Genomic DNA, 15,246 nt, shown 5'->3' on the forward strand with positions numbered 1-15,246 from the left:
GCTTTGGCAGTAGTGCTGCTAGGAACATTCATGTACAAGTAACATGTTTTCTTTGGGGTACACACCTGGGGTAGAATTGCTGAGTCATGCTAATTCTGTACTTAACTTTTTGAGAACCTACCAAGCTGTTTCCACAGTGGCTGTACCATTTCCTATGAGCATGTGCGAGGGTTCCAGTTTCTATACATCCTCACTAGTACACCTTTAGGCATATACTTATTTTAGTGTGTGAAGTGGACTCTCATTGTAGTTTTAATTTGCATTTTCCTAAATGACTAATTATGGTAAACATCTTTTCATGTATTTGTTGGCCATTTGTTTATCTTTCTTGGAGAAACGTCTGTTCAAATTCTTTTTTATTGTTGAGTTGTAAGAGTTCTTTATGCTGGGTACAAGTTTCTTGACTTACAAATATTTTCTCCCATTCCCAGGATTGTATTTTCACTTTCTTGATGGTGTCTTTTGAAACACAAAAAAATTTTTTTTCCCCCAGCAAAAGTGAGACTTTAATGACAGTCTTGCAGGATCAGGTGTCTGCTGGGCAGGCATCTTTAATCTTGATAAAGTTCAATTTGTCTCTTTTCTACTTTGTGTTTTGGGTGTCATATTTAAGAAACCACTACCTAAGCCAAGGTTACCATAAGTTACCTCCTGTTTTCTTTTAAGAGTTTTATAGTTTTAGCTTTTACATTTAATTTGAGTTCATTTTTTATATGGTGTAAAGGAGGGATTCAACTTTACCCTTTCACATATGGCTGTGGAGTTGTTCAAGCACCATTTTGCTTGAAAAGACTATTCTTTCCCCTATTGAATTATCTTACCACCTTTGTCAAAACTAGCCAGCCTCTAATGTAAGGGGTTTTTTTTGAATTCTCAATTTTATTTCTTGTGTTAGTACAGTATACTGTTTTGATAATGATAGCCTTATAGTAAATGAGGAAATGTGAGTCCTGCAGGTTTTTTTAAAATTCAAATCGTTTGGGCTATTCTAGGACACTCAATTTCCATATGAATTAATATCAGCTGGTCAATTTCTGCCACAAAAAAGAGGATTGAGTGGTAATTGGGATTTTGATACACGTTATACTGAATCTGTGGACCAATTTGGGGTAGTATTGCCATCTTAACAAAATTCTCAGATCCATGAACATTGACTGTCTTCTATTTATTTAGGTCTAATTTTATAACCGCTGATGTACAAAACTTGTGTTTATTTTATTAAATTTATTCTTGTTTTTTGGGCTTTCTTTTTTTGTAATAGAGTAAGTAGGATTCCTAACTTCATTTTCAAATTTTTCATTGTTTGTATAAAGAAATACAGGTTTTTTTTTGTATGTTGATCTTTTATTCTGTAACAGTGCTGAGCTCATTTATTAGTTTAAATGGTTATTTTGTGTGGATTCCTTAGGATTTTATATAGACAAGATATATAAACCTAGGAGAAACTATTGTTCTTTGTTTAATATGAGTTTCTTTTGGTTGTTTGTTTCATTTTTTTTACTTTTAGATGGCTGTATGGGCAAAAAAAATGACCCAAATTCAAACTCCTGAAAATACTCCTCGGTTATTTGATTTAGTAAAAGTAAAAGACGAGAAAATTCGCCAAGCTTTTTATTTTGCTTTACGGGATACCTTAGTAGCCGACAATTTGGATCAAGCCACAAGAGTAGCATATCAAAAAGATAGAAGATGGAGAGTGGTAACTTTACAGGGGCAAATCATAGAACAGTCAGGTAATTGTAGTCTTTTGCTATTAATAAATTTATTTAATCTTGTTGGGAAAAGACATCTAAGACTGACTTCTCTCACCCTGTTCTCCAGGTACAATGACTGGTGGTGGAAGCAAAGTAATGAAAGGAAGAATGGGTTCATCAGTTGTTGTTGAAATCTCTGAAGAAGAGGTCAGCATGTCTAAAACTGTAGTCAGACTTTTTTTTTAATGGTTTTACTGAGGTATAATATACATATTTTAAAATTGGCCTTTTTAAGCATAATGTATTCAAATTTTAAATTATTAGATTGGGATTTTTACAACTGATTAGGGACTTTTTATAGAAAACCTTTTAAAGTTGTAAAATCAAAATATTTTAATTAGAAAGTATATGATCAGCATGTATGCATATATGTGGCTACAAAGGGCTTGGCAGCATTGCCATTTCTCCTGTTTCTATGACGGGTCCAGTAGGTACATCAAAGCAGACACCCAGTTTTCCTTTGAGGAGGAGCATTCCCTTCACTTTGGAATCAATCTCCTTGCACAGTTGCTCTTTAAGTTCTCTCCAAGCATAACTAATGTTTGACATTTCTGCTTAGCAACACAAGATCATGGTCACAAAACCACCACACCTAAATTGATGAAGGAGTACTGGTCTCCCAGTGTGGCCCCTGAAACATGGGCCGGTGCTGCTGCAAGGGCTTCCATAGCTGCCTTCTCTGCCGCCTTCTCACCCAACAGCTCGGTGTGACTGATGGCAGTGGGAGGCACAGAATCCAAAAGCTGGATGGTATCTTTGCTGGAAGCTTTTATTATTTCTGTTGCAGAAGGAACATCTGTTTGTTTAAACCTAATTCCCACCTTTTGCTCCGCTTGTGCTAACTGATATTCTTCCTTGTGCTGATAAAAGCACATGCACACCCCAGTCCTTCCAGCCTGGAATGAAGAATGTAGAATTCTACATCCTTGGGTGGAGAGCTGCATACAACCAGATTAACTTCAGGGATGTCTAACCCATGTGCAGCAACATTGGTTGCCACCAAAACTACCATTTCTAAAACTTTTCAGGGTGATTTCCCTTTGCTTCTATGGAATACCTCCAAGTAATGACCAGGCATCCTGCTTTCTAGATACATTCTGTAATTGCTCCTGGGCTTCTTCCTGGATTTCACGGAAGATGATGGTACATCCTTGATGACTACTATACATTCAGATTCCATTTCCAATAAACGGCGTCCTCTGAGTCCAGTGGCAGTTGATAGCCAGATGCTCCACAAAGTTTTTGTTTGTTTGCTTTCACCAATCAGGCCTACCTGCTCATGTAGATTTCATATATTTCTTAGCAATATTAAATATTCAATGAAGGCAAGTTGCAGGGAAAAAAGCAATGTTTGGGGATTGTCTTCAGAATCTTTCTTCTGTACCCCACTTGAAATTTTTTCCACTTGATCAGAAAATCCATATCCAACATCTGATCAGCTTCACCCAGGATAACATGCTTAAGTTTGGTAAGATCTAGTATGTGGTCTTTGATATAATCTGGTGTCTTCAATTTGACCTCCATAGAGAGTTTCACCCTAAAAACAAGCTACTGCCAGCTTTTTTGTGATGTCGCTGAAGTCTTTACTTCATTTGCCAACTCTCTTGTAGGTGCAAGAACCTAGTATCTGAGGGGAGCTGCCTCTCTTCCTGTTGCAGTCCTCCCTGGAGTTTCTCAATCAAAGGGATGGCAAACAAGAGTGCCTTTCCATTTCCTGTCTGTGCCTGTGCAATTAAGTCCTTCCCACTGTAGACTTGTAATGACTGCTTGTATAGGAAGTAGGAAGATCACCCTCAGCCTTTGAGAAGAAACCTGGTAGCCTCTTCAGATATGGGAACATTAGACAAGGCTCCCTTTTGTTCCACTGGTATTTCTTGTTCTATCTCACTGTTAGTTTCTTCACTGGCAGCTTTGTTGGAGTTAGAGTTGGATTCAGAATGAGAGCTGGTTCTTTAGTAAGGTGTTTTTCTCCAGTTTCTCCATTCACTTCCTTTTCTTTGTCTTGGACTGAGGGGTATTTCTTCTTGAGGAGACCCCTCCCTCGCTTTTTATTACTTTTTTGGTTTTAGGAGAAAAGTTTTTGTTTCAGAGAGCTCCTTTTTCATTTTCACACTTTAGGTTTTAGGAGCAATGAATGGCTCCTCTTTTTTGCCTTTTTGGATTTAGGAAGAATGCATGTCAACTTCAGGAGGCTCTGCCGTCTTTAATTTGTTTGCTTTGGGAGTAATGGTTTCTGCCTCTTCAGTCTTACCAGATATTTTTCCAACACCATTCAGGATGAGCTACCTAAGCCAATCAGTCTCTTCAACCACAAGGAGAGGAATAATTTTTTTCTATATTTTGAAAATACTAATCTATGTCCTTCCCCTCAAGTGTTTGAATAATGTACCTTTATTGAAACAATAGGTGACTCTTACAACATTTAAAGTTGTTTTTCCATTTGATTATTTGATAATTACTTGACCATCCCCTAAACTTTAAGATTAGAGATAGGAACTGGGTTGTTTGGTTTTGTTCTAGTCAGTTTTCTTCATACATAAACTGACTTTGCTGTCAATCTAAAATGGGTCTTGGAGAATACCTCACTGGTGCTTTTCCTTCTAGGTACATAACATGGAAGCACAATTGCAAAAAGACTCTAAAAAAGCAATGCAAATCCAAGAACAGAAAGTACAACTTGAAGAAGCAGTAGTTAAGTTACAGCATAGTGAACGAGAAATGAGGAACACACTAGAGAAGTTTACTGCAAGCATTCAGGTACTCTTTATGCTCATGTATATGTGTGTGTGATTATTAACTGAAACTACTAGAAATTCAACAGGAATTTAGCAGAGCCATTTTACTATTTGCTTACAATTATAAAAGAGGATGGAGAGTGGGCCTAACTCTTGATTTTTGTTTACCTCAGTACTAGTGGATAATGCCCTGTCACAGCTATTCCTGCTTTCCATTTTACTCTAGAAATGTGACTTTCCTTAGCAGCTATAAGATCCTTTATTTTTTTTCTTGTTTCAAGGTGAAATGTGTTCTTTTTTTTCTTTTCTTTTTTTTGAGTTGGAGTTTCACTCTGTCACCCAGGCTAGAATGCAGTGGCACACTCAACGGTCACTGCAGCCTTGACCTGCTGGGTTCAGGCAATCCTTCTGCTTTAGCCTTCCAAGTAGCTGAACGTACAGGTGTGCACCACCATGCCCCACTAATTTTTTTATTTATGTAGTGAGGAGGTCGTGCCATGTTGCCCGGGACGGTATTGAACCCTTTGCCTCAGCCTCCCAAAGTGCTGGGATTAAAGGCGTGAACCACTGCAACCGACTAGAATGTGTTCTTAATTATGAAAAAGCAGTGCATACCCACTATATTTTTTAAAAACACAATTTTTAGAAAAATGCCCAAATGATCATCACCTTCAATTTTAATGTATACCCTTCAACTTTTTTTTTTTTTTTTTTTTGAGTCGGAGTCTAACTCTGTCGCTCTGACTGGAGTGTGATGGCTTGCTCATGGCCACCACAGCCTCGACCTGCTGGGCTCAGGCAATCCTTTCGCCTTGGCCTTCCAAGTAGCTGGAACTACGGGTGCGCGCTACCATGCCTGGCTCATTTTTTGATTTGTTATAGAGATGAGGTCTCACCAAGTTGCCTGGTCTGGTCTCAAACCCCTGGACTCAGGCAATCCTCTTGCCTTGGCCTCCCAAAGTGCTGGGATTACAGGCCCCTTCAACTTTTTTAAATGCCTACTTTATATAATGTATTTATATATATGTATGGTCTTACTAATGTCATATTGTTCACTTAATAATTATGGTTTTAGGCCGGGCTCGGTGGCTCAGTCTGTAATCCCAGCACTTTGGGAGGCCGAGGCAAGTGAATTGCTTGAGCCCGTTGGTTCGAGACCCACCCAGGCAACCTTTCGAGACCTCATCTCTACAATAAATCAAAATAGCTGGGCATGGTAGCACACGCCTGTAGTTCCGGCTACTTGGAAGGCCGAGGTGGAAGGATCACCAGAGCCCAGCAGGTTGAGGCTGCAGTGGCTGGGAGCATGCCTGCACTCCAGTCTGGGTGACTGAGACTCCAACTCAAATAAATAAACAAATAAATGAAGTTTTTTCCTAAGTATAAATTTTCTTTGTTTTCAATTGCTTTATAGCATTTTGTATAAGAATTTGATAAATGTTTTTCTGTTAGTACACTGTTTAAAATATTCTTATAGGTATACCTTTACTACACTCATCCAGTTAGGATAGATGTCTCAAATGACAAGTATTACACAGTGTGTATACAATGTTTACGGCATTTGTTGCATGCCAAATTGTTTTCCAAAAAAGTTGTAATTCATGCACTACTGGCGATATACACATATAATTTTTCTAAGCCATTGAATGCTAGGTAGTCTAAGTCTACTACCTTGTAATAAAACAAAGTGGCATGTTAACTTGTCTTTGTAATGAGTTTACACATCATTTTGTGTTTATTGGTCTTTTTCACTTTTTATATTGTTCATGCTTTTCTGTTCTTTTGCTGTTAGTATTTATCTTTTTCTTAAAGATTTTATGTATTCTTTTTTAAAATTAAAAATGTTTAAAGCAAATGTTATTGTGACTAAATTAAAATATTGACCTTAAATGTTAAAATATTTCTGTAGCGTTTAATAGAGCAAGAAGAATATCTGAATGTCCAAGTTAAGGAACTTGAAGCTAATGTATGTGCTACAGCCCCTGACAAAAAAAAGCAAAAATTGCTAGAAGAAAATGTTAGCACTTTCAAAACAGGTATGTTTAAAGATACTGATTATTTTTAAGATTGTCCAAAACAGGTTCTTAAACATATTGTTAGTGTTTAAAATAACAGTAGAATAATAGCTGATAATTATATTATGTGCAAATCATCACACTGTTTTGTGAATTTTGTTATTATTTGATTCTCACAAGCCTATAAAGTAAGTACTATTAATAGTTTCATTTGACAAACAGCACAGAGTGGTGAGAAGTTACAGAAACTAAATCACTTGAACATAAGCACACAGGGAGTAAATGGTATGCAAGTACAATTCTTATTTGAAAACTTCAAAAAACGTTTTTCTTTCAGAACTTTTTGTTGTGCATATGTAACACATGTAAGTATTCTACTGAAATAGAATCTTTAAGAAAGAAAGGGAATTTGTAGGCAGAATTGGCTTTATAGCCTTAATTGAAGTCCCTGATTATCCTCTTGAACAGCTCTGCTTCTCTTTACAAGTTGGGTTTTATCAAACATAAACATGCATCTTGCTACAGAAGAGGAGGATCGTGGGATATGTCATAGACTCCTGGACTTAAAGTATCTTAGCTAGTGACCCCAGCAGACACAGCAAGCCTTCATTATATTCTTTTTTTTTTTTGAGTTGGAGTCTCACTCAGTCGCCCAGACTGGAGTGCAGTGGCCGCTCCCGGCCACCGCAGCCTCGACCTGCTGGGCTCCGGTGATCCTTCCACCTCAGCCTTCCAAGTAGCTGGAACTACATGCGCGCACTACCACGCCCGCCTAATTTTTTTATTTATTGTAGAGATGAGGTCTCGCCAAGTTGCCCAGGCGGGTCTCGAACTCGCGGGCTCAGGCAATCTACTCACCTCAGCCTCCCAAAGGCGTGGGATTACAGGCTGAGCCACCGAGCCCGGCTGTATTCTTAAGGACTCCTGTTAAAGTTTGTATCATGAGTCTAGGAAGACAAATGATTATCCATCCCAAAGAAATAATTAGAGTGGAAATGGAACAATTATCCAAATAATCCAAAAATGAAGGAGTCTTCTTTGAAAAGAAAAAGAGGTTTTAAAATGTAGGTCAGGCACGATGGCTCACACCTATAATCTCTGCACTTTGGGGGGCCGGGATAGGAAGAATCCTTGATACCAGCCAGGATAACATAGCAAGACCCTTGTCTCCAAAAAAATACAAAAAGTAGCCAGGCATAGTGGTATACGTTTATAGTCCCAGCTACTCAGGAAGCTGAGGTGGGAGGATCTCTTAAACTCAGATGTTGGAGGCTGTGAGTCATGATAATGCCACTGCTCTCCAGCCTGGGCAACAGAGTGAAACCCTGTCTCCAAAAAAAAAAAAAAAGTTATTCAGACAGATGTCTTCTATACTAAATATTCATCTGTAACCATGTTAATTTTAGTGTGTGTGTCCATGTTTATCTGCATTTTTAATCAAGCATTTACTTCAGTAGCATCTGCTACTGGGCAGGCTTTGTTTTGCTGCTGTTGATAGAGCAGTGAACAAAATAAAGTCTTTCTTCAAGGAGTGTATATTTAAGATGGCCCAGAGGTACTTTAGTGGCCACCCAAAAGAACTGTGAGTGCTAGTAACCATGCAGATAAATAAGAGAAAAACATTTCAAGAGGAGCGTAGAGGAGTAAGTGAGACAAGAGTTTGCTAGGAATTCAGGGGAGCCATTATGGGAAAACAAAGGGAGGAGGAATCCAGATCCCTGGGCCTTCAGCCACACACCCTTTCTGACGAGGACCCCACAGTATTTGTTGTAATTGCTTTGAAAGGAACCTAAGGGTCCACTGAAAAACCAAAAAATGTGTCTGTACCCTTAATAACACCACTTTCATAGAGAGACTCTGGCCCTCTTGTTTTATTCTTATCTGGAATGGAATCCTTGACTTGGTTAGGAGCTCTTTGTATATGGTAGCCTCATGGAAGTGTTAGATATTGTCAGCAGACTGTTGATGTCTGATGTGGAGGATCCATTTGTGCAAGCTTGTCTTTAAGATTAAATATTTCCTTTTACATTAATTTAGGTTTTAAAAGTGGCTAATGTGCAGGCAACAGAGGAAGTGGGCAAGGTGAAAAGGAAGTTTGGATGCTGTTGCATTAATTCAGACAACACATGGTGACTGATTGCTATATAGTTTTTAACTCTCACATATTTGTGTGTGTGTTTGTTTGAGTTGGTGTCTTACTCTATCATCTAGGCTGGAGTGCAGTGCCACACTCACAGCTACTGCAACCTCGACCTGCTGGGCTCAGGTGATCCTTCTGCCTCAGCCTTCCAAGTAGCTGGAAGTACAAGCACATGCCACCACACCTGGCTAATTTTTTTTTTATTTATTGTAGAGATGAGGTCTCGTCAAGTTGCCCAGGCTAGTCTTGAACCCATGGGCTCAGTCAATCCTCTCTCCTCTACTTCCCAAAGTGCTGGGATTATAGGTTTGAGCCACCACACTTAGCCCATATTTGTATTTATAAGTAAACAATGAAATTATTATATTTAAATGTGCAAATAATCTTAGGGGTTTTTTTTCTTTTTGTTTTTTTTTTTTTTTTGAGTTGGAGTCTCCCTCCGTCACCCAGAATGGAGTGTAGTAGCACACTCACAGTCACCCCAGTGTCAACCTGCTGGGCTCCAGTGATCCTTCCATCTCAGCCTTCCAAGTAGCCAGAACTACAGGCGCGTGCTACCACACCTGGCTAATTTTTTATTTATTGTAGAGACAGGGTCTCGCCAAGTTGCCTGAGCTGGTCTCGAACCCACGGTTTCAGGCAATCCACTCACTTCAGCCTCCCAAAGTCCTGGAATTACAGGCTTGAGCCACTAAGCCCGGCCACAATCTTAAATTTAAGATAGTTAAATATAAAAAAGTGGCTTCAGAATTACAGGCTACATATACCAAAGTTTTCCCAACTTCTAATAGACATCCTGTTATAAATAGTGAAAAAGAAACTCGTGATGGGTACTTGAAAATAAGAAGGAAATACTCTAAAAAGGGTCTCTTTTTTGGAAGGAGTTACAGAGAGAGAAGCCTTTCCATTTGTATGACTGACCCATTCTCCAGCACCCTCCCCCCGCCATAAGTGGTGGTGCTGGCCCCACAGTGGCTGGGGTCTACCCCACAAGTGAGCTAAGCATACGGTAGCCTAATAGAATGACAACCACAGTGAAGTTCTTCACTGTGAGCCAGTTATTATAATTCCATCAACTAATGGAGTAACTTAGATGTGAATAAAGCAATTATTAGTGTTAACTACATATAGGACTTAAATTTTTTTTTCTCTTTTAGAGGCTCAAATCAGCATATATAAGACTTTAAATGCATATATTTAGTATTCTTAGGAAGGTAAGGAATCCGTAGCCCCCCCAAAAGGAGTTGTTTTTGTTTTTAATTAATTAATTAATTTTTTGAGTTGGCTTCTCCATTGCCCAGGCTAGAGTGCAGTGGCACACTCACGGCCACCCCAGCGTTGACCTGCTGGGCTCCGGGCAAGCCTTCCAAGTAGCCAGAACTACAGGCGCACGCTACAATGCCCGGCTAATTTATTTTATTTTTATTTTTTTGGTAGAGACGAGGTCTCGCTGAGTTGTCTGGGCTGGTCTCGAACCTACGGGCTCAGGCAATCCACTCGTCTCAGCTTCCCAAAACCCTGGTACTACAGACTTGAGCCACTGAGCTTGACCAAAAGCAGTTGTTTTTAAAGAGCCAAATGGTGGTCTTAGAAATATAAGAAATAGAGACGTTGGAATTAAATTCAATAGATGGGCCAAAAGATCAAGCTAAAGAATTCTGATAATGTAGTACAAAAAAATAAGTGGGAAGAGATTCGGGAGATCTTGAAATTTCAGAATCTGCCTAACAGGAGAAAAAAGAGAGAGGAAGTTACATAGTTATGTGTCAAATTCTTTTCTCTCGGCAAATCTTACTTCCCTCCTCCCATCTCAAATGCCTGTATTCCTACAGGAGCTTTATGGGAATCTCTTTCCACCAGTTAGCTCAGCATTTTTGATAGCCTTCCTAGACATAGGTATTGTTGATAGCATGAGTTCTCTACCTTTTTGCCACTTCTTTATCCTTCCTATATTCTACAGTGATTAGGATTCAATATGCAGAAAAGAATCCGCTGTGGCTTGTATAAATAGGATTTGTATAGTGCATCTGTGTGTGTATGTAGAAAGGATATTAGATTGTTTGCAGAATCATTGGGATGTCTAAAGAAAGAGTTTATAGATTGAACATTCAAGAATAATTTTCAGAGGTACTCTGAAGAACCATCAAAGAAGATACTGCCTCCTCTGCAGTTGGAAAATAATCTCTCAAATTGGGAGGATACCACTACAACTACCAACAACAGAAGCACATCTACACTATCAAAGTTAAGTCCACTGCCTGTTAATACAAAACTGTTGGACATCAGAACCTCTAACCTCATTATAGAAAATCCAGATTTCTTTGTGACTGCTTGCCAGGAGAAACATATCCAATTTATCGCTCTGCCTTCCAAATTATGCAAGTACTGTGGATTGAATGTATCTAAATTATGTCTAAACTCCAATTATAGGGGAATCTGGGAAGTGGTCAACGTTTACCCTTATCACAAGGAAGAGTGCCGGTTCATCTTATATCCTACACTTTGTTATAGCATGGAGAACTGCTAAGTTAGGTTAGCAGAAGAAAAAAACTACAATTTTTTCAACCTGGGCAAGTCAGGAACATAGCCTGTCTAAGGTTAAAAAATCATTATGAAGCCAATGGTCGACAAGTTCCACCCAGAAAAAGTTGAAAAGATCTTTGGAAATAAAAGCTGAGACTGAAGCCATTAAGAAATAAATGGGTGTGTTCACAACTGAGCCATGGAATTTAATCGTGTGTTGTTATTAACACCATTTGTTTTTTTGACACAGGGTATTCTGGTTTTTTTAAGGTGCTTTTTCCCAAATGTCTAAAACGTGTTTTCACACCTAATAGTAAGTCATATTAACTGAAGAAACTTATGTCTGACAAGTGATGCGCATTAACATAGAAACAGGATTTAAGTTTATTTTTAATTTCAGAATATGATGGTGTGGCTGAGCAAGCTGGTAAAGTAGAAGCTGAGGTTAAACGTTTACACAATATCATCGTGGAAATCAATAACCATAAACTCAAGGCCCAACAAGACAAACTTGATAACATCAATAAGCAGTTAGATGAATGTGCTTCTGCTATTACTAAAGCCCAAGTAGCAATCAAGACTGCTGACAGGTAGAGTATGCACACTACCCTAATGTGTCTTTCCCTTCCCTACCTCTTAGAAAAGGGGTTAATATTGAAATGTAATGTCCCGTTAAATGTTACTTATTAAACTATCTGGCATGTTATTTTACCTAATAGGATTTAAGTAATTTGTAAACCTATAATGAACATTTATCATATGGCCAATTTAATAAAAACAAGCTGGTGAACATGGATGCCTTAGGAAAGGGCAGTTATACTGTATAATTCCCCAGTTGTGAGGGCACAGAAAATAAGTTCTGTTTCCCTGGTTTGGGGGAGTAGTTTGTAACTAATTTAAATAGAGATAGGCCTTAGGAGAACAAGAGGTAAGAATGGGGCCTCTTAGCAAAATTGTCTTAGTAACTTAAATTTTTTAATTAGCTTTTTACACATTTTTTAATTAGCTTTTTACACATTCATAGATTTTTGTTTTAAAATTAGTTTTGGCCAGGTGCAGTGGCTCACGCCTGTAATCCCCAACACTTGGGGAGGCGGAGATGAGAGGATTGTCTGAGCCCAGGGGTTGGAGGCCAGCCTCGGCAATTTGGTGAGACCTTGTCTCTATAATAAATCAAGAAAAATTAGCTGGGCATGGTAGCATGTGCCTGTAGTTCCAGCTACTTGAAAGGCTGAGATAGAAAGTTCGCCTGAGCCCAGCAGGTTGAGGCTAAGGTCGAGGCTGTGGTAGCCTTGAGGGTACCACTGCACTCCAAGCCTGGACAACCGAGTGAGACTCCAACTCACTCAATCAATTTGGTTTTTTACTGAGGTGTTTCTAAAAAATAATTATAGCTTGGTATGCATGTAAAATATTGAAACTTAAATGGCTCTTTCCTTTCTTTTTTCTCACAATTCTAACAAATTGATTGTACATTGACTGTCCTGGTTGGATTAATCCAGTGCCTTTTGCTCAAAGATATCTAATGGACAACATTGTATCACAGTCTAAGTTTGGATGAGATAAGAAGCTCATATAGGCAAGACTCATTAATTTATTTTGAGAATGTAATTATATAAAGAACTCATCTTACAAGTGTTTGTATAAACCTGTAAAAACTGATTTAAGATGGTTTAGTAAATTGTAAATCTTAAAATCTGTGATAGGAAAATGTCAAGAAAAGTGCTTTGGTAGATTTGCAGGAGCGGAATAACAAATCACACATTACCCTGCTTTTAATGTTTCATTTTGCTTCTTTAGAAACCTTAAAAAGGCACAAGACTCTGTCTTTCGCACAGAGAAAGAAATAAAAGATACTGAAAAAGAAGTAGAAGACTTAAAAACAGAGTTAAAAAGTCTTGAGGAAAAAGCAACGGAGGTCATAAAGAATACAAATGCTGCAGAGGTGAGACTTGTTTTGTATTGGAGGGGGAAGGCATGTTTGAAGCAATTTAGAGAGTTGGATATATGGCATCAGTGCCTTGCATATAGTAAGCGCTCAACAAGTTTAACATTTTATAACTGTAAATTTATTTGTACAATGAAAATATGAATGCTGTATATTTCTGTGAATTGGGATGTTTTAATCAATTTCAAATGGAAGGGGCGTGGGGAGAGATTGCCAACTCATCTTCATAATGTGGAAATACCTGTTCACCTAGGAAGATCATATCTGTATCAGTTCTTTTTGGTTTTAGGAATCCTTACCAGATATCCAGAAAGAATATCGTAGTTTACTTCAAGAATTAAAAACTATTCAAGAAAATGAACATGCTCTTCAAAAAGATGCACTTAGTATTAAATTGAAACTTGAGCAAATAGAAGGTCACATTGCTGAACATAATTCTAAAATAAAATATTGGCAAAAAGAGGTGAGATGATTACCCTTGATAAATTTCACTCTAAACATAGTATGAAAAGGGTTTGGGGATGGTTGTTTGGGGTTTTCAAAATTAAATTTGTTGGTGATGTTTTGAGGTATGTTGTGATTCTTAGGTCCATGATATAATCACTTTTCAGGTTTAGAGGGGGCATAATGAACAATATGTAATAATTGTTGTATACAGAAAATTCTGAGTAATGGTTACAAGCAGGCAACTGCCTTTTCACCCTCCAGCTAATGTGGAGATTTAACAGAAGGTTACCTGAACACTTTGGAATGCTACAGCTATTTTCTTGAAGTCCTTTGAAAAATAGTTGATACACAGATTAGTCACAATAAATTGTAGTGTTGTGCCTTCTCTAACGCTCACCTAAATTGAACCTTTAGATTTCAAAAATAACATTGCATCCCATAGAAGATAATCCTGTTGAAGAGATTTCAGCTCTAAGCCCAGAGGATCTTGAAGCAATCAAGAATCCAGACACTATAACAAATCAAATTGCACTTTTGGAAACCCAGTGTCATGCATTGAAACCAAACCTTGGTGCCATTGCAGAGTATAAAAAGAAGGTATAAATGAACTGTTTATACTACTCAAGCATTCATTTGAGTCTTTAGTCTAAACTCTGACCTTTAGTTTTATATAATTAATAATGCTAATTTTCATATCTGATTTATATCTGAATAGATTTCTCCTATCAATCTTTTCACAGGAAGAATTATATTTGCAACGAGTAGCAGAATTGGACAAAATAACTAATGAAAGAGATCATTTTAGACAGGCATATGAAGATCTTCGTAAACAAAGGCTTAATGAATTTATGGCAGGTTTTTATATAATCACAAATAAATTAAAGGAAAATTACCAAATGCTTACTTTGGGAGGGGACGCTGAACTGGAGCTTGTAGACAGCTTGGACCCCTTCTCTGAAGGAATCATGTTTAGGTTTGTAATTATGCTGAGTTTGCGTTCCTGCCTTTACCTATCTCTGCATAGTCCCAAACTATTTCTTTTTCGTTGTTGTTAATTTTTTACTTTAAAGATGTGGGGTGCACTTCAGGGTTAGGTAAACAAATGTTCATTATGTAGGTACACTTGTTGATGAGGTGTGCCCACCCCCCTTCCCTGGCAGTTTCCCACTACTGCCAATCCCCATTCCCCCCCGCCCCTCCCCCGGCAGTTTCCCATATAGTATTACGATAATTGTTCAAGGCCCACTTATGGGTGAGAACATGTGATACTCAGTTCTTTGTTTCTGCAATAGATCACTCAGTATTATAGACTCTAACAAAAATAGAGTATTATAGACTCTAACAAAAATAGAGTATTATAGACTCTATTTCTTGGGGGCAGGATGTGAAGGCAAGATCTGTGTTTGGTTTGATAATAAATGCTAATTTGTTTACATGCAACTAATGCTGGCAGTTAACAGGGACAAACGGCCAGTCTTTACAAAATATTTTTCTAGTCCATCTAGCTGACTTCATGTTAACATCAAGATTGAGAAACTATTTGATAAAGGGAAAGAACATCAAGAAATACTTAGCTTACTGTTTAAATCTTAAAATTTTGGCAGGTGTTCTTATGTGTTCATCCTTCAATAACATTTTTATAAAATGACAGAAAAAAAGAGTTATTTGTGGAAAAAAATTAGAG

The 15,246-nt window shown here is 38.0% G+C and overlaps 1 protein-coding gene and 1 pseudogene across 2 annotated transcripts in view; one reads left to right on the top strand and one right to left on the bottom strand.

Annotated features, from left to right (window-relative positions):
• SMC4 (structural maintenance of chromosomes 4) overlaps positions 1-15,246 on the top strand; it is a 40,512-nt gene that overhangs the window by 24,183 nt on the left and 1,083 nt on the right. For both annotated transcript variants that reach the window (XM_008053945.2, XM_008053946.2), the window contains exons 14-22: positions 1,508-1,733; positions 1,822-1,901; positions 4,359-4,511; positions 6,399-6,525; positions 11,568-11,757; positions 12,968-13,112; positions 13,405-13,578; positions 13,977-14,159; positions 14,303-14,535. In XM_008053945.2, the coding sequence (XP_008052136.1) occupies positions 1,508-1,733; positions 1,822-1,901; positions 4,359-4,511; positions 6,399-6,525; positions 11,568-11,757; positions 12,968-13,112; positions 13,405-13,578; positions 13,977-14,159; positions 14,303-14,535 (1,511 nt within the window). The remainder of the gene's footprint in view (positions 1-1,507; positions 1,734-1,821; positions 1,902-4,358; positions 4,512-6,398; positions 6,526-11,567; positions 11,758-12,967; positions 13,113-13,404; positions 13,579-13,976; positions 14,160-14,302; positions 14,536-15,246) is intronic.
• LOC110595275 lies at positions 2,130-3,859 on the bottom strand (annotated as a pseudogene).

This window comes from Carlito syrichta, unplaced genomic scaffold (assembly GCF_000164805.1).
Source record: "Carlito syrichta isolate Samal-C Ts95f unplaced genomic scaffold, Tarsius_syrichta-2.0.1 Scaffold288891, whole genome shotgun sequence".
NCBI lineage: Eukaryota > Metazoa > Chordata > Mammalia > Primates > Tarsiidae > Carlito > Carlito syrichta.